This window comes from Elgaria multicarinata, chromosome 3, assembly GCF_023053635.1.
Source record: "Elgaria multicarinata webbii isolate HBS135686 ecotype San Diego chromosome 3, rElgMul1.1.pri, whole genome shotgun sequence".
NCBI lineage: Eukaryota > Metazoa > Chordata > Lepidosauria > Squamata > Anguidae > Elgaria > Elgaria multicarinata.
Genome location: NC_086173.1, coordinates 39395516 through 39419549, shown reverse-complemented (window position 1 = coordinate 39419549; position 24034 = coordinate 39395516). Strand labels below are relative to the sequence as shown.

General features: G+C 44.7%; 1 protein-coding gene across 1 annotated transcript; it reads left to right on the top strand.

Annotated features, from left to right (window-relative positions):
• The first annotated feature begins 6277 nt into the window (after positions 1-6277).
• Positions 6278-18401, top strand: CACNG5 (calcium voltage-gated channel auxiliary subunit gamma 5). Its single transcript, XM_063120024.1, has 5 exons — positions 6278-6504; positions 7458-7544; positions 11619-11759; positions 13822-13967; positions 18144-18401. Exons 1-5 carry the CDS (start codon positions 6297-6299, stop codon positions 18399-18401), a joined length of 840 nt encoding a protein of 279 aa, XP_062976094.1. The 5' UTR covers positions 6278-6296.
• Positions 18402-24034: the final 5633 nt, after the last annotated feature.

The following is a 24034-nucleotide window of genomic DNA, read 5'->3' as shown; positions in this document are numbered from 1 at the left end:
CCTCTTTATCTTGCACCGCAGCAGGAGGGCTTGGAAACACAACAGCAGACCTGAGCAGGGCTTAGGTCTGGAGCTTAACTAAACTATCCCAAGTTAAAGAAGATGTGAGCTGATGAAAGTGGAGATCCTCTGACCTGAGGCCTAGCACTGCATGCTTGCTCTAGTGAGCAGCCACTAGAGAACATGAGGCCCATTGGAAGAATCTGATTCAGGGGCTGTTGTCTCTGTCAGCCTCCTCATTGCAATGGTGGAAACCTCTGTGGCCAACCCTCCGCCATTGTTGCTACTCCAGTGATGGTGGGAAGGGTGTGTCCAGGGGTGGATTGAAGGAGATGTTGGACCTATAGGACCCAAAGCTACCCCTTCTCCCCCCTGAAATGCCCCTGACACTGGAGGGAAAAAAATACCAGCCCTGGAGCTGGAATACTTATTTTCCCTCCAGTCCCCCCACCCCGTGCTGCCCCACACCTTCCACCTTGGTCAGCACAAGCCCAGCAGGTCTTTGGAAGCAACAGTTCCTCCACCATAGATCTGCCCTCTCCTATGACCCCCAGAGGATAGCTCTGTTATTAAAGTTTAAATTTTCAAAGAAAAAAGAGTAAAAATGAAATAAAACCTCTACTTTGTACATATGATGGAATAAACCTTCAATAGCTGCTCTAAAGCCCCCCAAGGCAAAAGGGTAGGTTTTTAATATTTTAAACCTCTATATTTTCTGTCAAAATGCTGAAAATTAACTATAACATACTTGATACACCCCCTGTGTTAAATATGTAGCATTTCTTTCTTCTTGTGTGATGCTGTGATTCCGTGGAGCTTGAACTGAATGATCGTAGCTTTGGGCAAGCTTGTCTGCGCTTCATTTCGTGTATTGTACTATACGTGCATTTCACATCCTTGGATCTTTCTGCATGACATGCTCTGAATAGCCCAAGAACTTCACTTATTGGGAGCTATTTAGAGTGAAAGCCACAAACCATTTAAGCTAGTTTACTGGCACTTTACCAGCTTCTGGCTTAATCCTATATGGAACCCATCCTCTGCTTTTTCTTCAGCACATTTTGGGGTTTATAGAAGCCTTCTACAACCGAATGCTCTCCAGATGTATTGGACTACAGTTCCCATCACCCACAGCCAGGATTAGCCATGCTGGCTGGGGACTGTGGGAGTTGTAGTTCAACACATCTAGAGAGCACCAAGTTGGTGAAAGCTGCCTTATAAGGATCCCTTCGGGATTGCATGAATCTGTACCATCCGTATTAGTTTTGAAGGAAGGGTATTTATTGCTCGAAATGTGGGACTGTTTTGGATGGATGGCCCTGTCATCCAAACACATAGGGACTCACATCGTAGCCACAAATGTGCATGTTACAGCTTGCATCACTGGGATTGGGCCAATTATGTTTAACATGAGGAAATGACATCTCAGTATTCAACATGTTGGCTGTAAAATAAGTCCTACCGACATCAACTGACCTTGCTTCTAGTAAACGTGCATAGGAAGTGAGTAAATCCTGTTGAAGTTTTTAGAGTTTCACATAGGATTGATGGTTGAGGGGTGGGGCTCTAAGGCTATCAGTTATATAGGGTGACCATATGAAAAGGAGTAGAGGGCTCCTGTATCCTTAACAGTTGTATAGAAAAGAGAATTTCAGCAGGGGACATATGCAACACGTGGAGAAATACACTCTTCATCACAACCCTGCCCTCTTTTGTAGAGTGACCAGATTCATGCATATAAATGACACCTGCTGAAATTCCCTTTTCTAAACAACTGTTAAAGATATAGGAGCCCTGTCCTCCTTTTCATATGGTCACCCAAAGTTATAAGCATTTTTTTAAAAACACAATTAATCTCAAAAAGTCACCTGGTATGCATTGATGGTCATCATGAGCAGATTTGCAAACTGTGAAGTTGCAATTTCCCTCTTGGCCATAGTCAAATTTGTATGTGCCAGAGCTGAAGAACTGAGGCTCAACAACGCTGGGGCGTTAAGCAAACCTTTTTCAAAAGATCTCACCAATGGCGGTGGAAACATTGGGAAGTAACGGGACTGGGCATGGTGTGTGTCTGATTCACAACAGTTCTCCTCTCAGTCACCGTAGACCTATCTGTCCTTATATCATTCCTTCTGGTCCATCACTTTGTGAGGGCTTGGGCCGGAAAAGCAGATCATAAATACTTTAGATTAATGATTAAATAATGTAGGGGGGTGGGAAATCTGCTCACTGCTATGATTTGCGTGGGTCACTCAGTGGGAACTGAGGGCATGTCTACACCAGGGGAAGGGAGGGGGAGGATCTCACGATATGCTGATTGTGAGATACTCCCTCTCAGCCCACACGGGGCACGCGATGTCCTGGGAGGAAGGAGGACATCGTGCCCACCATTTTTTAAAAAAGAAAAGGAGCGCAACTGTGCTCCAGTGCAAAAGTAAGTGTTTTTTTAAAAAAAGCCCTGACCCTGCTCCCCTCCCCACCCCCAATGGGCACGGAGTGCTTGAAGAGCTCCATGCCCTGTGCCTGGTTTGCGGCTCCTCACAATTAATTGTGAGGAGCTGGGACAAAACTGGAATGGCCGCCCACATGTCCCGCGGTCTCAGGTTGATCCCGAGCCCGCGGGGAAAATTGGGCTAAAAGCCATCCCGGTAATCCCAGGGAAATGGAGGGAACATCCCTCCCTGCCCCCAGGATCCCCTTTACATCATGTGGATGCACAGGAATGATCCCGGGGTGATCCCTGGGATAAGGCACTGTCTAGACATGCCCTGAGAGCTGTTGCTACTCTGGCTCTGGAGAAGTTACAACTGTTTTGGTACCATCCTAAGTTACAGATTTCATAAACAAGGTGTTTGGCAGCATCCAGTTCTGCCCCCCACCCTCTACTTTCAAAATTAGTCACTTTCCTTCTCTTGTTTAAGAATGGACTCCATGTTTGGTCAAACGCCTCTTGCTTTTTTGTTTGCTCTTTTGCTCAGCTAGGATTCAGTAACATCTTTCATAATGATATCCCATGGTAGATGCCACTATCTTTGCAGATAGACCAAGGTGATGGAGTTGGGCCTAAAAGTGGCCTAGAACTTATATCTCTCCTTTTCCTCCAAGTACCTCAAGGCAGCATACATGGACCGCCTCCTCTCCTTGTGAGGTGGGTTAAGCTGAGTGCCAGTGAGTGGCCCAAATTCATTCAGTCAGCTTCATGGCGAAGTGGGGACTTGAACCTGGGTCTACCCAGGCCTAGTCCAATATTCTAACCGCTAAACCACTGGCTCTGGGCAGAAAGTAAATCTCCAAATGTTTTGTACTTCAACTCCCAACATCCCTCACTATTGGCCATGGTTGCAGGGGTTTCTTGGAGTATATCATGATCTTCTTGCCAGTCGTGTAATAGTTTCAGCCACTGCATAATCAAACAAGGGTTTTCCACCAAATAACACAGTCTGTGGGCCAATCTCACAACAACAACAACAATAACAACAAAACAACCACTGCACAGCCTGCATTATTACAGCGTGTTCCCTTTGCAGACATAAGTTGTTGTAATAGATCAAACATTGTGCTGAGCTAGTGTTACTAATGACTCTATTAGAGATCATTCTTGTTTCTCCACTGTCAACTCTAATTTGGGTTATGAAAGAGAGTTAAGAATAGGACTTAATTTACTTATTTCTCCCTGCACATATGGACTGACTTCTGACTGGGCAAAGATCTCCTGGCGTTTGGCATTTTTTCATTTAGTTGCTTCTCCCTCTCAACAGCAGCCATCTTTCCTGTATCCACATTCCACAATTATCTCCTTTGTTGTTTTTCCTCATATTTAAAAATGACCAACTTTGAGCCAAATGAGAGACATTTAGGGTAGACATGGTTGGGCAGCTGCCAAGGGCCCACCCTGATTCGCTTTGGATTCAGGATTTGGATCCGAAGTGATGCACAGACTTAAATGTTTATTTATTAGTGATCCCCCTCACTGCTTCACACAGTTCTGCCTTCTACCAAACCAGCTCTGTGGATCTCTGTATTCAGAGAGATTTTGTACCGCTGAAGGTTATTGGCTATGAAAAACCTTGAGACTTGCCTAGGAATTTCAAGTAAGTGCTTTCTGATCTGAGATGAACCCTGCATTCATTTTAATTTGAGAGGTTTTTGACAGACAGGTCGCCTGGTGCTTTGCGGTCTCAACTGGATTGTAAGCCTCTTTGGGAGGGCTGGCCTTCTGAGGTGTTTTGTACAGCACCTTGTTTTTGAGGTGCTTCATAAATAAAGTCCATGATATCATGGTGATGATTTCTCCTGCAGCAGTATGTGGCCAGCTCCTATTAAGCAGAGTTATGTGTTCTGGCTGAAGAAGGACAGGGAAGCAGTTCACAGACGGCACGTTGCACATGCCTGAGCTTCTAGTCTCTCTGTGCTTGTCCCTGAACCAGTGCCAAAAAGAGGCTAATTGACTAGAAACTAAATGACAGTCGGAGGATTCGATATATTGCAAAAACAAACAAAACAATAATTTGTTAAGACTTCTGGCACTGCAGCGCTGAGCCCTGCATCTTCCTAATCGCATCAAGAATCCACCAAGGGAGGGATTTTCAGAGTCTAAGGCAGCGGGCTTTCAAATCTAACTCTGAACATAAGTCTCATCTTGCCCATATAAGACGTCCAAGAAAGTCTGCCTGCACAGTCTCCCCAATATAATTTGGTGCAATTGGGCCAATAAATTGGCTCTCTTGGATGTAATAAGTAAGAGTGTGAGCCAGTGAGCCTCTGCTTCAGATCTCACCTCAACCAGAAACATACTATTTATTTATTTATTTATTTATTACATTTTTATACCGCCCAATAGCCGAAGCTCTCTGGGCGGTTCACAACTAGGCAGAGGGTGTACTCTGAAATATGTCGTGCTGGTGACTAGCCCAAAGTCACCCGATGACCTTCATGGCTGAGGGGGGGGGGGCATTTGACCCTGTGTCTCCCCAGTCTGAGTCCAACACCCTAACCACTACACCACACTACATCTCCATCCATATAGAGTCAGGTATCTGACTTCATATGGCTGGAGGGAGGGAAATAAGGAGTGAATAAGAAGGAAGAATACTTAACGGTTGAAAGCAAAACATGGCTAAAATGAAATCTACTTCTTCTGGATATATCTCAGGCTCATTATAGGTCTTGTCCTTCACTGCTGCCACTTAGATAAATATTTGATCTATTACAACTAAAGTAGTGTTCTCGGATTGAGACGTGTAGCCATTGAGCCTTGCTCCACTTGGCACATGACAAGCCCTAGAGAACTCTTGCTGTTACAAATAATAATTGTGCGTTTAAATCAGCGCTACTCTTTGGGGACTATATATCAGCAATTTCATGTCCTGCCTTGTCTTAGCTGTGCCCTGTCTCCCTAAAGAGCAAAATAAGACAGAGGAGGAGGGGAAGAAGAATGCAGCTACAGTAATGTTGACCTGCCTGTTTCTGTGCTATTGGTGAAGCTTCCTCCTCTAACATACCACGGGGACAGGCTGTTCTCAATACACTGGGGCTCTTACACCCATTTGGATGAACGGGTGTGTCAGACTGGACCCCATGCAACAAGACTGGGCCATGTGCATCCTGAAAGACTGCCTTTTCCCGTAGAACTCAGCCAGGTTCTAACTGCCCCACCACCATCAAAGGCATATTTGGTGGGGACACAAGAGAGAGGGCCTACTCAGTGGATGCTCAGTGGAACTTCCTATCAATGGAGGTTCGGTTGGCCCCCTCTGTTGCCCTTCTGCTAGTAGTAGGCAAAGTTTTTATTTAGACAGGCCTTTAGCATATAAGCTGCTCTGTTTCTGAAGGGGCTTTTAATTGGTTGGTGCTGCTTATTTCTTTTATTGTACTTTTAATTGTGTCTTAATTTATTGTCTTTTTCTGTTTGTTTTTAAATTATTAACATGTTTTTATTCTGGATTTTATTGATAACTATCCATTTTTGGCTGAGAAGTGGGCAATAAATCAAACAAACCAAGTGTAAAATTACCCCTTACCATCTCCATGAATACCTTCATGTCTGGCTCTGAAGGAACATGACCATCAGGGCAGGCCACGTGCACGTTCAGTTCAGGAGAGGCTTTTGTGCCCTTTTCCCAGGTATACATATGTACTCAAATGTGTACACCGGAGAGAAGGAGAGCAAATGTGGTTTTGCCACTTTTGGCAGTTAGGAGTCCACATTCATGGCTAACAGTTCTGTTCTTCTCTCTCCATCCATCCATCCATCCATCCATCCATCCAGGAGTTCTCTTTTGTCCCATTGGAACCTGATGCTTTTGGGAATGAGCACTTGTGGCAGGAAGGCCCTGACTCTGCTCAGCAGTGTGTTTGCCGTGTGTGGATTGGGACTCCTGGGGATTGCTGTGAGCACGGACTACTGGTTGTACCTGGAGGAAGGGATCATCCTGCCCCAAAACCAGAGTGCTGAAATCAAGATGTCTCTGCATTCTGGCCTCTGGAGGGTTTGCTTTTTGGCAGGTATGGTGCGGCTTTATATAAAAGTAATCCTGGTTTTTCTCATACCTGTTGCTACTCATACCTAGTTAATAATGTACCAAGTTCTATTAATGATGTATTATGAAGTTAATCATAATTAACAGCTGTCAAAGGACTATTATTTAATGTATGGATTAATGTATGCACATTGCCTCGCTGTCTTATTTTCACTGCCATTAGAAAAAGCTTGATGGCCCTTGTCTGGCTCCTGTTGGACCCTCTCCAGTGAGTCATTTGGGTTGGTTCACACATGCGAGTCTGTATGTGGGCTAGCATAGTCTCATTATATATTGTAAGGATGCATGGCATCATGAATTGTAAAAGAATGGGCAGTCGAATGAATTACTCTTTCATTTCTGGTTCTTGACCTTGCCCATATCTTGTAAGAAAATGACCTGTGGTTGGTGTAGGTCAGTTTGGATCTGCATCAACTGAGCTGTATGGATTAGTTTGCAAGGAAGCCATTAGAGCAAACTGGAGGAATTCTCTGGCTGGAAGGCAGGGCACTGAAGACTTTTTGTATTTTTGTATGAATCTGTTAATTTATAAATGTAGAGGTAGAGCTACAGAATTCTGGAAGCAGTCACACAGGCAGCCAAGGGCAATGTTAATGCGACATCAGTCTCACAGCTGAAATCCAAGTCAGTTTTCAGACCACCACATTTAGACTGTATTACTAAACACACTTATTTGGGAGTAAGCTCCAGTTAATACAGTGGGGCTTATCTCCAGGTAAACATGTGTAGGCTTGTGCTGTTAGAACAACTTACACAGAGTCTCCAGACTCAGATTTGGTGAGCTGCTCACATGGGTGTGCAGAGTGAGGCAAGTGATTCAATGCCCTCGAAGTTATTGGAAACAAGTACTTAATTAATTCCTTAATTAAAGGGATCCATTTCTCTAAGGAAGTGTAACACTGGCTCATCCCTTTGCAGGGGAAGAACGCGGAAGATGTTTCACCATAGAGTATGTCATGCCAATGAACGTCCAGCTGACATCTGAATCAACGGTCAATGTTTTAAGTAGGTGGCATCTATTATGTGGTTTGAGGAGGGGGATTTGTGTCTGTTCTAACATTTGCGTTTCACAGACTAGGAAAGAGATAAGACACTTTATCTTCAGCGGAGGGCTGAAGCAATACTGTGTGGGTATAGGGGAGAAGCTATATTTTTTAAAAAAGCCAATGGCAACACTGGGTTTGCGTGTGATTTGCTCCAGAGCCGACTCGGCAGTACATGAGCGCATGTGGGATGGAGGTGGAGGCAGGCAGCCATTCATTGCTCCTGCTCTGCTGTGCAGCTGTCTGTCACAGGATGATATGGTTGCAACCCTTATGCACTTCAAGCAGCAAAGCAGATAGCAGCATGGTGCTATTTTAAACAAGAGGAAACATAGCAATGCTGGCAGACACTCCCCTGGTGTCCATGGCAACTACCCACTGACCATTTATTTATTTATTTGAAGTATTTTTAACCCACCTTCACCCTAGGATATCAGGGCACTATACAAGAGGCATAAAAAAACCATGCATTAACTTCATAAAGTGTTCATGGCACCAGATTAGCCATGCTGAGAGGAGCCAGTGAATGGCAGAGTTACTCCATGCTGTTACCTTAGCCAGCACACACATCAAACAGATGCTGGGAGTAACAAAAATGACAACACATGACCAGTGGAGGCTGGTGGCTCCAACTCTCGATTCTCCCAGAGTGCAGGACACGGAATAACGGGCTCAAGTTAAAGGAAGCCAGATTCCGGCTGGATATCAGGAAAAACTTCCTGACTGTTAGAGCAGTGCGACAGTGGAATCAGCTACCTAGGGAGGTTGTGGGCTCTCCCACACTAGAGGCATTCAAGAGCCAGCTGGACAAGCATCCGTCAGGGATGCTTTAGGGTGGATTCCTGCATTGAGCAGGGGGTTGGACTCGATGGCCTTGTAGGCCCCTTCCAACTCTGCTATTCTATGATTCTATGATTTTGGTAGGGCTGTGAATCCATTCTTGGTTACAGTCAGAACCAGCCAGAGCTCTATAGAAACTATCCAAGGTGCTGGATAGTTGTTTTTTTGTTGTGGGGGAGGAGGCCAGCTCACCTGATACAAATAAGGGAAGGTCAACAAAGTTGATTGACTAGGCCAGTGATGGGCAGAAAATAGATCTCCAGATGTTTTGGAATTTTGGAACTCCCAGCATCCCTGACATCTGGCCATGCTGGCAGGGGCTTCCAAAACATCTGTAGATCTACCTCCTGCGTACCTCACCTGACAAGTGGGCTCATATGGTGGGTCATATAGGGAGGATTGATCCTGGAGGTATGAGGGCCCTGTAAGGATTTAAAGGTTAAAACCATAACCTTGAATTGGGTCTGGAAGTGAATTGGTAGCTGATATAATTGGTTGAATATGCCAATGCCCCCAGTACCTGCACCAGGTGAAGCTTCCAAATCATCTTCAAGGGCAGCCCTGGGAGTTACAGAACCATGGAGTCACATAATAGAATGTGAATCTGACCTGCCCAGGAGGGGGGGACACCTCAGTTTTCTTTTAGGATCAAACTACTCATGAAATGCACATTCTAGGATTGGAACTGCCTCACGGGGAAGGGAATTTGGATTGGGGCACAGGACGAGAGGGGTCAAATCCTTTCCTCTAACACCATGGTCCTGATCCAAACTCCCCCAATGCTCTTATTAGCCCCAGAGGGGGAAAAGTATGGGGCCATGCGTTCCTTGCACTGGAAAGATCTTTGGACTGAATCAATGTGACACGTGTCAAAATTAAAATAATATTTTGTGAAGTCAAAAAATTCACATCTATACTGTGCATTTTTCTGTTTAAACCTTCTTTTTAAATTGTCTAAATATTTGGGACAATCTGTTCAAAAGAACCAGAAACAGCCCCCTCCCCTTTCCCCTCTAAAACCTTTAGTTTGGGAAAAATATTTGAAATGAAGTTTTGGGAGGAAGTGACACAGGCTACCCACACTATATGTTTCTTTTTCTTTTCTTTTTTTTATTTAAAGCTTTTTCTGTTGCTATAGCAATCCATATCTCTATTTCTGGAACAGCTGTTTTCATAGTTTGTGTTCACTTGTGAGAAGAGACGAATCACTTGCAGCCATTAATATTGCAGTATCCCTGTCATGGGCTGCAGCCTGTGGTTGCTGAGAGAGCAGCCCAGGGGCCAGAGGACAAAGTAGACCTCCCTTTCCATGGTCAGAAAGGGAAGCCTAATATGGAAGAACTCCCCCTGCTGGGGCTGCTCTGACTCCAATAAGGGCAAAAGGGGGCATTCTGGGGGCATGTCAGAGGTAGATTGGGGAGGACTTGGGTTTGCAGAACCGCTCGTTCCACAACCTGGCAGCAAAAAAATGTGGGAATAGTGCCCCCCACCCTACCCCACCCCGCAATCTTCTGCCCTGTCCAGTATGAGCCTGACAGGGCTTAGGTGGTTCATTCACAATTGACTCTTCTCCATGCCCCCCCCGCCCCGCCAAGAATTGCTCTGACATTTTATTTCATTACCTAGGGTGACCATATGAAAAGGAGGACAGGGCTCCTGTATCTTTAACAGTTGCAAAGAAAAGGGAACTTCAGCAGATGTCATTTGTATATATGGAGAACCTGGTGAAATTCTCTCTTCATCACAACAGTTAAAGCTGCAGGAGCTATACTAGAGTGACCAGATTCAAAAGAGGGCAGGGCACCTGCAGCTTTAATTGTGGTGATGAAGAGGGAATTTCGCCAGGTTCTCCATATATACAAATGACACCTGCTGAAATTCCCTTTTCACTACAACTGTTAAAGATGCAGGAGCCCTGTCCCCTTTTTCATATGGTCACCCTACATTACCCTTCGCAGAGAGATGTGGTAACATCAGAGTCCTACAGCTCTAAATATGCATTTGGCCATAAGGCATGGTTCTTAGCCACAGGGGTGAGATTTTGGCATTCATCCCACCAGGCTTTGGAAAAGACAGTATTTGCTTGCTGACCTATGCACACCTTACTGAAAGTAAACCCCATGGTGCCTACACCTGAGCTAGGCAAACATAAAATGCACAGCTACAGTGCAATCCTATGCCTCTCTACTCAGAACTATGCCCTACTGAGTTTAACGGAACTTACTCCCAAGGGAGTGGATCTTGGGTTGCAGCTGGGCCAAGCAATCCAACAGTGGCAAGGCAGAGGGAATCCCACTCCTTATGCCTTGCTGGGCAGAAGGTGGCAGGGGCAGCATTTTCCCTTAGGGTTTGGCCTATTTTGATTCTTTTTTTCTTTTTAAAGATTTTCTTCCAGTTGCTCCCAGTGAGAAGGAAATAAACTAGGCCAGCTCCAGGGCTGGAGTAGTTTTTACCCATTCTGGGGCTGTGTTGGGAGAGTGGGAGAGCTTTGAATCTCAAGAGGGAGCCCAAAACTTATACACCATCCTTCCCCAACCTGGTGCCCCCCAGATGTTTTTGATTACATCTCTCAGAATTCTTGACCATGATGATTAGGGCTGATAGGAGTAGACATCAAACATCTGCCGGGCACCGGATTAGGGAAGGCAACTATACATTCATGGAACATCTCCACTTCATCCTCTCTACTTTTGGAGTTCCATTGGTGGATGAGCAATAGGAGTGGACCTTCGTACCACTGCACAGAAGAGGCTTCCGAGGACAGGTCTCCTTCTCTGCCCATAGGCTTCCCTCCCCATGGGTGGAGAGGGACGTCCGCTCAATCTGATAGCCCCTAGGATACACCCACCCCCAGGGACCATAAGGTGGCAATCTTAGTGATTCAGGTGGATGCTAAAGTTCCAAACAATAAGATGCTTCCAAACAATTATTCTACTAACTAAAGCAGAATAAAAAAAGAATGGGTGTAAAATCCACAAGATGTCTCTGCTTTTCTTCCCACAAGCAGGCTTTCTGTGCAGGTCTATGTGTTTCTCCATGTGAGAAAGAGAGAGCATGGAAAATCTCAAACAAAACTACAAAAAAGAGGGAGGACAAAAGACATCAATGGAACTGCAAGTGCAGAAGATGTCTTTTCTATTCATGGTGTTACTTTCTACAAGGAACATTAACCCTTTCCCCTTCTTTCCCTCTACAGAGATGATTCGTTCTGCCACTCCGTTCCCACTCGTCAGCCTCTTTTTCATGTTTATTGGGTTCATTCTGAGCAACATTGGACATATTCGGCCTCACAGGACCATCTTGGCTTTTGTGTCTGGAATCTTCTTCATCCTGTCTGGTGAGTATTAAGATGGTCGCATTTTTAATCTAGATTTGCCAGCTCCATAGGATGGATTTGAATTCAAGTCTCTAGTGTCCACATCTGAGAAGGAAGATAGGATGTATAATAATTAGGAAGGTGATCAACTGGCAAATTTGGATTACACCCTGTATTTATGACAGTCTGCCATGCTCTAATGTAATAGGATGCCATACTTTCTCATTAGCCAGCGTTAATTCCAAGTATTAAACAATCCGAGAGGTAGTCTGGGGTAGTAATCAGGATGTCAAAACAGGGTTGGGGTGACCTAGATTCAAATCCCTCACTCAACTATGGATTCAGCTACACCAAGCAGGATATTCCACTATGAAAGTGGTATATAAAAGGCAGGAACCACGCTACTGCTTTATAGTGGTATTGAAGTGCACTGACAACTGTTAGGGCCCACTGACACATACCATATACCGCTTCCATACCGCTATATTCTGCTTGGTGTGGCTCCTGCCTTTTATATACTGCTTTCATAGTGGAATATCCTGCTATGAAGCTAGCTGAATCACTTTGGGCCAGTCGCCACTTCTCAGCCTAAATGACCTCACAGTATTTTTGCAAGGATAAAATGGATGGCGGCTGGGGGAGAACTATGCATGCCACCTGGAGCACCTTTATTCTGGTTTTATTTATTCATTTTGTTGGTTTTATCCTGGTATACATTTTACTTTCATTTTGTAATTTTGACTTTTATGGCTTTATTTTATTTTATTTTATTACTTGTACACTGTGCATAGAACTTTTGTTATTGAGTAGTATATAAATATTGTTAATAAATAAATGTCAAGAGGCCCTTTGCTGATGTATTTACTTAGCTTGCCCTATACTGAAAGCTCAAGTCAGGTTATAAAGCAAAAACTGGAGTTAAGGCCTTATTCAGGCACAGCCCTCTTTCCACCATTCCAATTGCAGGAGGGGCTAGAGGGGGTGGGTGCACTTTGTAGCTCTGCCCCCTTTTCCATGTCCCTGTTACAGCCCCCACCCCACCCCACCCCACCCCACCCCACCCCACGTTTTGGAAAGCTGAATGCCTGCAGCGGGGAGCCAGCTAGACACAAGTCCAGCAGTTTCCCCCATTGCAGGCTTCCAGCCCTTGAAAGGATGGAGGAGGATGGTGCTGCTGACCAGGAAAAATTGACCAAGACGTCGGGGCAGTGAGCATGGTCCATCCCTCTCCTCTTCATGGCATTGGAATTGCATGAGGGGGAATTGCATGAATAGGGCTGAAATCAGGGACACTTCTCCACAGTTTTACAACTTCAGTCTGAGTCCCGAGAGCCTGCTCAAAGAGGTCAATCTTCCCATGGTTCCAAAAGGTGTTCAGGCTTGGACTTCAGACAGTCTCAAGAGGGAAGAGTCCATCATTGTGGGTAGGGGGTCAGCCCTCACTGAACTGACACAGTGTGTTATCCAGATGCAATCTCCTGCAGTGCTAAAACACCGTTGGAGTAACGCCGTGATCCAAGTTTCACAGTCCACTTTGATTGCCTGCAGCTCCAGACTCAGTTCCTTTATACCTGGCACAGGGGTTGCATCTCATGGTGGGTGACTTGAGTTAATGGAGACCTGAAACTTTCAAGGAAGCCACCCATGAGCATGTTTCCATTTGAGAGGAGAAGCCAATGTTTTATTCATAGCATTAAAAGGGTGTTAAACAAGCAGCTGTGATTGCAGAGCTTAAAAGCTTTGACTTGCATGGAGAACTTGTAGTTCAGAAGAACCGTGTCTAAGAACATAAATCTGTTGCTTAATTCAGCACAGGGAGCTGCTCCCTCAGCGGAAGGGCTTTCTCTTTCCTCTGGTTGCAAATGCTCTCCCAGAGCAGGGATGGCCTTCCAGAAGCTGTTGGACACCAACTCCCATCAGCCCCAGGCAGAATGACCAATGGTCAGGGACAAAGGAAGCGGTACTCCCATAACTTCTGGCATGCCACAGCCACACATCCGTCACATAGTCTGAGAGGAAGCTGAAAGGGTGGTGTGGATCTCTGCAAGTGAATGCTTTGATCCCCGAATTTCTTGCTTCCCAGGTTTATCTCTGGTTGTGGGGCTTGTCCTGTACATCTCCAGCATCAACGATGAAATGCTCAATAGAACCAAGGACTCGGAGACTTATTTCACTTACAGATATGGATGGTCATTCGCTTTTTCTGCTATCTCTTTTCTCCTGACAGAGGTAAGACCAGTGGAGAGCTCGTTGGACTGCCTGTGCAAAAGGCATTCGGACCTCCAGACTATTCACTTTAGCCTATCAGAAAACATTTCCTTATAAAGATGAAGTCACATTTCAAATCCAGAAATTGTCCAATGCAGTTAGGTAATTTCAGACTCTGGACGTAATGGGAAATATCCAACGATGTCATTTCACAAACTCAAATGGCACTAGTGGTGCTCCACTGAATATTTCTGTTGAGCAAGTAGTTGCCAATTATGCTTGTGCAATTGATTGTGCAACTGGTTGCACAGTGTGCTGCACAATGGTTATGTGCAATGCATTGCACCACGGTTGCACAACACATTGCAAAATGGCTTGCACATGCATAATGCATAACCATTTGTGCAACCTTCGTTTGTGCAAAAGCAACTTTAGTTGGATTCTTCTCTTAGGCATGGTTGGAACCTGGTTTCTGCTAGTGCAACATCATGGAATGACATTGTTGCATACTGTCCATGGGTCTTTCTTATGGAGGAAGGTGGAGCTCTTCAGATGGGAATGTGCATGACCTCCCCTACTTCAAAATGCGATCAGCCACCCTGTCAAGTTTGCCTCTCACCTCTCATTCTGCTGCATGGGCCCTGCATGCCTGCCCTGCATTCAATGCTGATGCTAAATGCTGACACAAGAGCCCAAACTGTGTAGTTTGAAAATGTATCTGATTTTGAAATATTTTTGCAATTAGTGTGCAGTCTCATTGGATTTATCACAGCCTTTATTGATCAGCCCCTTTTCAATGTTTGTGCCTGTACATCTGCTTTTAATAGTGCAGTAACATCTCTTTGTGACACTCTATTACTGCAGCAAGTGGGGTGGGGTGGAATGGGGTGGGGTGGGGTGGGGTGGACAGGACACCTTTCTTAAGTGTCTGTTTGAAGAACAATGGGATCAGTCTGAGATACAAGTTAGCAAAAGAAATGGAGCCACAAAGACCTTTATCCTGCCAAGAGCTAATGAGATGCATAGCACTCATGGCAAACCTCCCGAGAATTCACTAGTTTCATTGAGCCCAGTTTGCCTTATTTATTTATTCTATTTATATTTCCCTGTATTGGATTGCTTCAGGTTGGCTTACTGCAGTTTTCCTGAAAGCCGTTGCTTCCAGTTCTGATTATTCTAATGGAATTGTTTGTACACAGGTGGTCTTATATGCTCTATTTAAACTAGCGACTGTACCTAGGGTCACTGCTACATTGCCTTTTGAGGATGAGCAAGTAGCTGGGCCTCCTTATCTCACACCTCACTGGGTTTCCTCCAGGCACTGAGAAGGACAGCTTGTTTGGGGAAGCTTCTTTGGAAGATGGTGGCGTATCTGTGGTACACTAAGCCTCCTGTGTATAAAATGGACTGGACCCAATAGGTAGTGACCATTTAAGATGGATGCAAGTGAGAAAGAGAAATTTGGAGTTGTTGCTTATGCAAGCATCTTTGCCAAAGGCATTCCCTGTGCTCAGTGCTGGCTCCAGGTTTGGGAGGGCCCTTGGGCAAGACATCCTCAAGAGCCTCCACTCCCTGAGCCTCCACTCCACCAAGAGCCTCCACTCCCTACTTTCTCAGCAAGATGGTCATCAACTGCTGCTCCTCTTCCTCATTGTTGTTCCCACTTGCTTGCTTGAGAAGCAGAGAATCATTGAGAAAGCAGGCAATGGCATCTTCTGCTCTGCCATCACCACCAACCCTCCCCGTGGAGGCTGGGGGCTCCAATTTCAATGGGGTTGTGAATCTATTCTGGGTTTCAGTCAGAACCAGCCGGAACTCTATGGGAGCTAGCCAAGGTGCCAAGCCCATTCTGGGGATGTGGTTCAGCGCCTTGGATAGATCCTTTAGAGTCCTGGCTGGTTGTGCCCGCAACCCAGAAAGGATCTGCAGCCCCACCGGAATCAGAGCCTCCAACCTCCTCTGCCACCACCATTGCCTGGGCCTGAGGGAAGGGTGGGCAAACGAGCAGGTTGCAGGGGTGAGAAGGAGGAGCAAATCTGGGGAGTTCTTGTCAGTGAGCCCCCTGCTGGCTTGTGGGCCTTCAGCAGGTACCCCACCATGCCAGCCTATGACGCCAGTCCTGCCTCTGCCTGAGGATCCCATTTGCACTCCTCAACTGAGCTCTACTTTTGGCTTGCTTTGACTCTAATCCATCCCAAACCCCAAGAAGTTCATTCACTGTAAGCATGACCAGAACGACAAAAAGTGCGAGCTCCGTGGAAGTGAAGCAGCACTTGGATCCTTGCTGCGCCATCCTGTATTTCAAATTCTAAAGTTAATTGACACACAAAGGAATGGGTTTGTCAGGCCCAAAAATGGACTGGCTTGGTTTGGATAGATTATTTCCCCCCAGATCGCAAATGAATTGGTTCTTAAAATTACATTTAAATCACAAAGCGGGCTGAGTGGCAAAACCTTGCAATAAGTGTCTGGGAAGAGGCGTAGCGACATTCCAGGGTGTGAGAAGTGACATTTGGTATATTGAAAACATCTTTTGCATGTGTCCTCCTGCAGGGAGGGCACGTGCTTGCTTATGCATGAGAATGGTTGTTTCTGCCTTGAGTCTGTATGAGATGACTTACACAGGCAAACCCATGATAGATAAAAGCGCATTTTTAGAACATCCCACTTTGTTTCCTTTTAGTCTAGACATGATGCATTTCTCCACTGTCTGGTGCACTTGCCATGCCAGGGGCTTTGCTTGCATTAATTTGGCCTTTCACCACCTTTATGGGATGGATGTTGTCTACTCTTTTGTGAACTGCCCAGAGAGCTCCGGCTATTGGGCGGTATAGAAATGTAATAAATAAATAAATAAATAAATAAATAAATACGCTGATGTCACAAGCAGGAGGTGCAAGCTCTCCTTGTCATGCTAAACATCATTGGCAGGGCAAAGAATATAAAAGCAAACTCCTCTGCCTAAGGCCTGTGCTCAAGAAGTGGTTTATATAATCCTGCACACAAGGACCCTAGTGCTGACTGAAAGAAAGAAGTTCTCCCCTTGCACCAGCATTAAGAACCAGCCTTGGTCTCAATGCAGCACCTTCCGTTGGTAATGTTGTACAAGTGGTTTCTGCCATCTTCTGTTTGTCGCAGTTTTGCCTTAGAAGAGACATCTGGATGTTCTGGTGGTGGGGAGAAAGAGAGGGGAAGGAAAAGACCCTGCCTCTCAACCTCTCTTCCCCCCCCCCCCCACGGCACACAGTGATACGTCTCTCACAATTGTAGATACGTACTGGCCATAACCAATCATTCAGGGGGGGGGGTGGCATTTCTTTCGGTCCGAGGGATAAATTCCATTTCAAAGACACATTTGGAGGCCACATTCCAGTGGCAGACCAAATTGAAGGCAAAAGAGACAGGGCCAAACAAAACAGCATAGTTTAGCTGAAAGCCCTGCTGGTTGTTTCTGCCAGCAACTAAGGAGAGGCATTTAAAATGAGGGGGGAAACTGCACAGAAGTTGGGAAATTGGGTGGGACCAAGGGAATATCTGGGAAACCCTGGGAGGTTGGGTTGGGAGTCCAGGAGAGCCAAATTTGGCCCCTGGGCCTAAGGTTCCCCATCCCTGCAATAGTCAAAGGGAAGTATCGTAGCGCCCTTACAGCCTTTTAGCCCTATTTGAGTTACCAGTTGTAGAATATCCACTTGCCAGGCATAGTTGAGACATTTCAGACTGAAATAACCCAGGTCAGGGATGGGAAGCGTGTGGCCCGTGAGGTGCTGTTGGACTGCAATTCCCATCAGCCCTAGCCAGCATTGTCAATGGTGGAGGCTGATAGGAGATGCACGATATCTGAATGGCCACGCATTCTCCCTCCCTAGGTGATCAAGGTGTTATGCTATGAACATGCTGGTCGTTATAGACCTCATGCTGGAAGCGGGATGTATTTCTGCAGATGACAAGTCTGCTTTTCAAATCTCTTGGCAGCCTCACAACCTGAAACACCCTCAGCCCCAAAGACGCAGCGTACCCCTTCTCACTCACACATGCAAAGACAGCAACATCCCAGAGAAGGAAGCAAGGCCCATGGTGGGCGTGCAGTTCATGTCAGGCCTGGCTATTTGGATTGGTGGTGTGTTGCATCCAATTGTAAAGGCAACCCATACCCCTTCAGCAAACATGAGCATCACTTTTGTGTCTCTCTCCCTTCAGAGTGCCGGTGTCATGTCTGTCTACCTATTCATGAAGAGATATACTGCTGAGGAGATGTACAGGCCTCATCCTGGCTTCTACCGTCCACGGCTTAGCAACTGCTCAGACTACTCTGGCCAGTTCCTCCACCCAGACGCGTGGGTTCGTGGGCGCAGTCCTTCTGACATCTCCAGCGATGCTTCCCTGCAGATGAACAGCAATTACCCTGCTCTACTTAAATGTCCTGATTATGACCAGATGTCATCCTCTCCCTGCTGAATGACAAGTGACAACTGGCAGAGGCTATGTCCTGGATCTGTACTTTTCTTTTTTAAAGGCCGCTTTTACAGGATATACAATTAGTGGATGATATTATTACCTAGAGGTGGGCGGGGGGCATTTCCCTCCAACAATGCACATGTGCATACCTCGTGTACTAGAGTGGAGGTTTTGATCCTGCAGCTAGTCCATACGCCCAGATCTCTTGGAGCCAGAAATAATTAGTGGGTGTGGAAAAGATACAAGATCATACCCAGTAGAATTTCGATATCAGAAAGGCACTAATTGAGGGGGGGGGATGTATCTTGGGATGGCTTGTGGATCACTATACTTTTATTGTAAAATGTATTACCAGAATAAGGAGTAGGTGAACTTTCCTAGTGAGAAATCATTAGAGAATGGCAGATCATATCATTTTTCTTAAACGGACATCTATTTATGGCTAATTTCAAGGCCAATATGCATTTGGTTAACAGCCCAATCGTATGCATGCCTACTCAGAAGTAACTCCCACTGTGTTCAGTGAAGCTTACTTTCAGGTATGTGTGCATAGGATTGCAACCTAAGGGTACTTTCTCTTCCCATCATTTCATCATGAAATAAGGTTGACGTTTTCATTGGGAAGCAGACAACTACTGTAACTCTCCCCAATAATCACTTTCCAGTCTGATTATTCTAGGCCTCAGTCCAACTTGGCAATTTCACAATTAGGTCAAACCCTCTGGCATTAGAAGCGCAACATCCTGAAATAAAGTGCCTAACGCTCTGCTAGAATAAACACACTTTCTCTCTCTTTGATATCAGACTCAAAATATTATAAGCTTAATACATTAATAATGGTTAAAATCCATTTGGCTCATGATATGTAGATGAACATCTCAGCCACCCCAACCACTCTTAAAACTGACTGACTAGGGAAGGTGATCATTCCCATGCTTTCAAAATGAAGCCCAAAGTTTTAAATTGGCAATGCAGTTTTGGTTAATTTTGCTATTTCCTTTCTGTTGGGCAACTGTTGCCATGGAAATGCTTGTGTTACCCAGTTGAACTCCAGGGGATTGATTTGGTCATGCTGGCATTCAGCTTTTCTCTATGTAAATAAAGTATGCAGAAAAGAAAAGTTAATATCTGTATATTGTACTGTGTGTGTATATCTTGCCTGTTGTAAGAGCTATTTGAGTGCTCAGAGAACTGCATCAAATGTACAAAATCCAGTCTGCTGATCTTTCACGCGCTGTAAAGTTCTGGTGTACAAAACTCTTATGTATATTCTAATTTTTGTTTCAGGTTTGAAGATATCTTGCATCAAAAGCAAATCAAACATGCAAACTTTCTATTTACAACATATTTGTAATGACTGCATTATTTCTTTTATTTCTTTTTCTACAATATTAAAGAGTCAAAAAGCATTCAGGACCTTATAGCAAAGACTTCTGTTCTCACTGAATACTGTGGACCATGTGCAAATGTACATATATGCTCATGGATACTTTCTGACTGAAGGTGTAATAGGGACAGTGGTATCTACTTTCTCCCTAGATATATCAATTGCAGGTATGTAGTGAATTTGTCTGTAATAATGGAATACATCCTCTGATTGCATCTGCTTGACTTCCACAGTTCCAGTTTTCCAGTTCAGGTGGTGGAAGAAAAATTGGAAATTTTTACTTCCTAATGCTATCTAAAATGTAAAAAAAAAGAGCTCACTCTAATCAAATAGAGTAGGAGTCCCAACCTTTTTAGACCTGTGGGTATATTTGGGAAATGCCTTGTCAGTGGATTGCTGCTTGGTCATTTCTATGGATCTTAAGCTACATCTTATTCAACAAAACATTTGTTTCATGTCTACATAAGAACATAGGAAAAGTCATGCTGTATCAGATCAAAAGTTTATCTAGTCCAGCACTCTGTTCACACAGTGGCCAACCAGTTGATGACCAGGAACCCACTAGCAGGACAGCAGTGCAGCAGCACCACCCCACCCCCCATGTTCCCCAGCAATTTATTGCCTCTGACATGGGAGGTAGCACATAGCCATTAGGACTAGTTTCAAGTACACCTCTGGGTGTGCTTGAAACCTACCATCTTTTTTTTCACAAATTTATCCCTGGAGGTAATGACATGAAACATAAAATAAGGGATACCTTTGTCCTGGGTATTAATTCTAGGCATGAACGATCCAGTGGTTTGAGTATGATGGCTAAATATATCCCCCAATCGATTTTGTTGAAATCTGAACAGTTAGATTTCATTTATTTATTTATTTATTTTCCCTGTTTCAAAAACATGAGAGAAGTGAGGGGTCCAAACCTATCATTGAACAACAGTGCTTTATTTCATTTGGCTTGCAGAAAGTTTGCATCTCTATAAATATACTTATATTTCAATAATCTGAGTCTCAAAACACATTTGCCTGACAGTTTGTTTCCTCTCCGGATCAAGGAAATAGTGGATTGAAGTGTATTTCTTTTAAGGTTTCCTATGCCATTTGGAGCCATTAAAGGCTCCTTTACATAGAGCTTATGTAGTGCAATCAAGATTGATTACTCACTGAAATCTGTGGGTCCTTTTCATGACATTGTCATCCTCCAGTGCCTCTCCTGCCATTTTTAAAGCTTTATTCCACCATGATTTAACTCACCAAAAAAGCTGGTGTATTCTGGAATAGTGCAACTTTGCAGAAATGTTGCAGCCTCATCTGCTGGCTCTGTAAATGGAATATATGGAACTTCCCTATGAAGGAAGCGGCCAAAAATGGAGGGGAAGAAAGGGGAAGGCATATCGTAATCCCGGAAAGACTCCCCAAAATCGGTAAGTGGTACAAAAAGCATGGGATGGGAGGAAAACAGGAAAGCCCCCAAATTAGACCAGATGTTGTGGCCGTAAGGTCTGCAATTTAGATAGACCCACTCTCAAAATGGAGATTACAGACTGAATTAATTAGTCATTGATAGGTGTTTCAGGTCTCAGATTACATCTTGCAATGCATTCTGGGATAGAGATACAATGGCTGATCTCCATTTCTGAATATATAAAGGCAATCTGTAACTCATCTCTGCATCATGCCTTGGCCAAAATACACAGTTTCCTAAGTCAGCATAGATCAGAAGTACAGAGGAACTTGACAGTCCTTATATTGGCAAAGCTTGAGATTATGTGATCTTGAGAAACCTTCATGAAATTGTGTAAACTTTATACCATTCAACATATTACCAGGCTGAACTGGAAAGCCAAATCCCAGATTTTGAAAGGCCCATGGAAATGCAGAATCAGCGGTGTCGTAGCGCAAGGGCTCGCAGAGACAGTGTTGACACTTTTTATTATTATTAGCAGGGACACTGCCATTGTCTGCCCTTCACCACTCCCACCCAGAATCCCCTGTTCCCTCCAAGTTTAGCTGCAATCCTCACAGTAGCTGGGGTGGGGTGGGGAATGGATTTTCCCAGCAATAATATATTGTATTTTGAGCTGGCTTGGTGTTGAATCCAATTAAAACCCATTAGCTTTACAAAGGACCTGCTCCTGATGGAGATGAAAACTCCTAGATCTGGTTTGTTGATATGGATCAAGCCAGCTGCTATAGGAACTGTCATAAGGAGTGACTTCGCAATTTACCTTGGCAGCACTGTGCAGGATTCCATTTTGTCAGAATGTAAGTTAAAGGGATGGCTCTTAGGCCATAGCTAGACAAGGCCTATATCCCGGGATTATCCCGGGATCATCCCTGTGCATCCAAATGACACACAGGGGATCCCAACATAGTTGTGTAGATGAGGGAATTTGAGCTGGTGTACCTTTCATGACAAGTCACACCTGCCAAAATTCTCTCTCCTACACAATGATTAAAAGTGCACCCTCTTGCATTTGGCCACCATAATTCCTGGCTAGCTAGAAAAAAACTCCAGCCTTTAAAGGGAAAAGAAAGGTTCTTATGTTTAAAATCCTAGAGCTCACCTGATGCCCATTCACTGATGCCCAAGACTGTCAACTTACAACAGTATGCTTTATATATGCACACACTTTCAGGGGGGAAAGTAGGCCACTGTCTCCCCTGACAAAGTGTTCTTTTCATGTAAACACATTTATTGCAATTAAAAATGCAACACAATCTCATTTGTATCAAACACAGAAATGAGGCCAGTGAAACTGGGTCAAGACAGCTTGGGAAATTGGAAAGGCTGGGCTTGCCCATTTGAAGATGCTAGGCTTTGCAACTCTGTTAGGCCTCGTTTCCCAGGATGTCACCTGCCACTCACATTTTGGAATGTGGTCTCTGCATTTCCCCCAGTCACAATGATCTAGCACTGACAACTCCTCCTCACATGTGACACAACTCAAAGGTTCCTCAAAAAACTTTATGAAACTCTGCTGCAATTGCAAGTTCTACACCTGAATATACAGAACTGTATTAAACTTATATTAAAAATGAACTGTGGAAACATTTTTTTAAAAAGGTGGCATTCCACCAGCATAGATGATATGCGATATTGGACTGTGTGTAACTGGAGTGTGTGGGTGCAGAAGGACTCAACAGTGCAGGCAGCCTGGAATTTATCAGGCAGGAGTAAAGGAATGCAAACACATCCATGATCCTCAGACTGCTGGCTAAGGATGATGGAAGTTGTAGTCCAGCACATCTGTAGGAGGACACCAGATTGGAGAAGGCTGACCTAATGAACAGTATTGGGGAAAAGGCGGGATAGAAATAAATTAAATAAATAAATAATATGAGAATAATTAACCCTGTTGTTCAAAGATGGTATTATAAATTAATACAAATTCAGGCAGACATGGTAATAATTGCCACTTACATGTTCACAGGGCTTTCTTAACCACTGACTGCACGGGGTTTGCATTTTCTCTGTTATGTATTGAGGATGGAGTATACATTTTAATAATATATATAATAGTGCAATCTTGTCCATACCTACTCTGAATTCACTGGGACTTACTCAGGGCCGGCCCTACCGTTACACAGAGCAAGGTGATCACTTCAGGCAGCAGATGCTGGAAGATAGCAATAAGGTCATGGAGACGAGAGCAAGGCAGCATGCAGGCTGCCCTGTACCCACTAAGCTAGCCTGCTGCCTTAAGGTGTGGTGGAGGATGCTGTCCAGTGACAGGATTGAAGAAAGATTCAACTACCAGTCCAGTTGGCTTTTGTATATGGAACAGGAGGAAGCACCATCTTATTCTTTCTCCTCGGGCGGCAAAGTATCTTAGGCCAGCCCTGGACTTACTCCCAGGTAAGTTGGCATATTGGATTTTGACCTAAATAAAATATATGGAAGGATGGGCAAGGGGAAGGGGGTGAATTGATGTACTCTGTTTAACAATACTGCCTAGGGTGACCAACTGTCAGGATTTCCCCGGATTTTTCCTGGTTTTTGTTCTTTCCATGGTGTCAGGGGGGATTTTCTATAATTTTCAATAATGTCCTGGAATGACACACCTTCCTCTTTAAGGCTGTCATTAGCATGGCAGGAGGGAATGACATGCTTTCTTGAGGCACGTCATTCCCCCACCCCGAGCTCCAATTGAGGTCTTAAAGGGGAAAGTGGGTCATTTGTGGACATTATAGAAAAGGCCCCAATTGGAGTGGATGGTGGTGGTGCAGAATGAAATCCTTTCCC

Bases quoted from the DNA above. Each gene is read 5' to 3' on its own strand.
- CACNG5 (XM_063120024.1), top strand. From the start codon at position 6,297: ATGCTTTTGGGAATGAGCACTTGTGGCAGGAAGGCCCTGACTCTGCTC. The intron at 6,505-7,457 runs GTATGGTGCGGC...ATCCCTTTGCAG, and splicing joins GAGGGTTTGCTTTTTGGCAG to GGGAAGAACGCGGAAGATGT. The intron at 7,545-11,618 runs GTAGGTGGCATC...TTCCCTCTACAG, and splicing joins ATCAACGGTCAATGTTTTAA to AGATGATTCGTTCTGCCACT.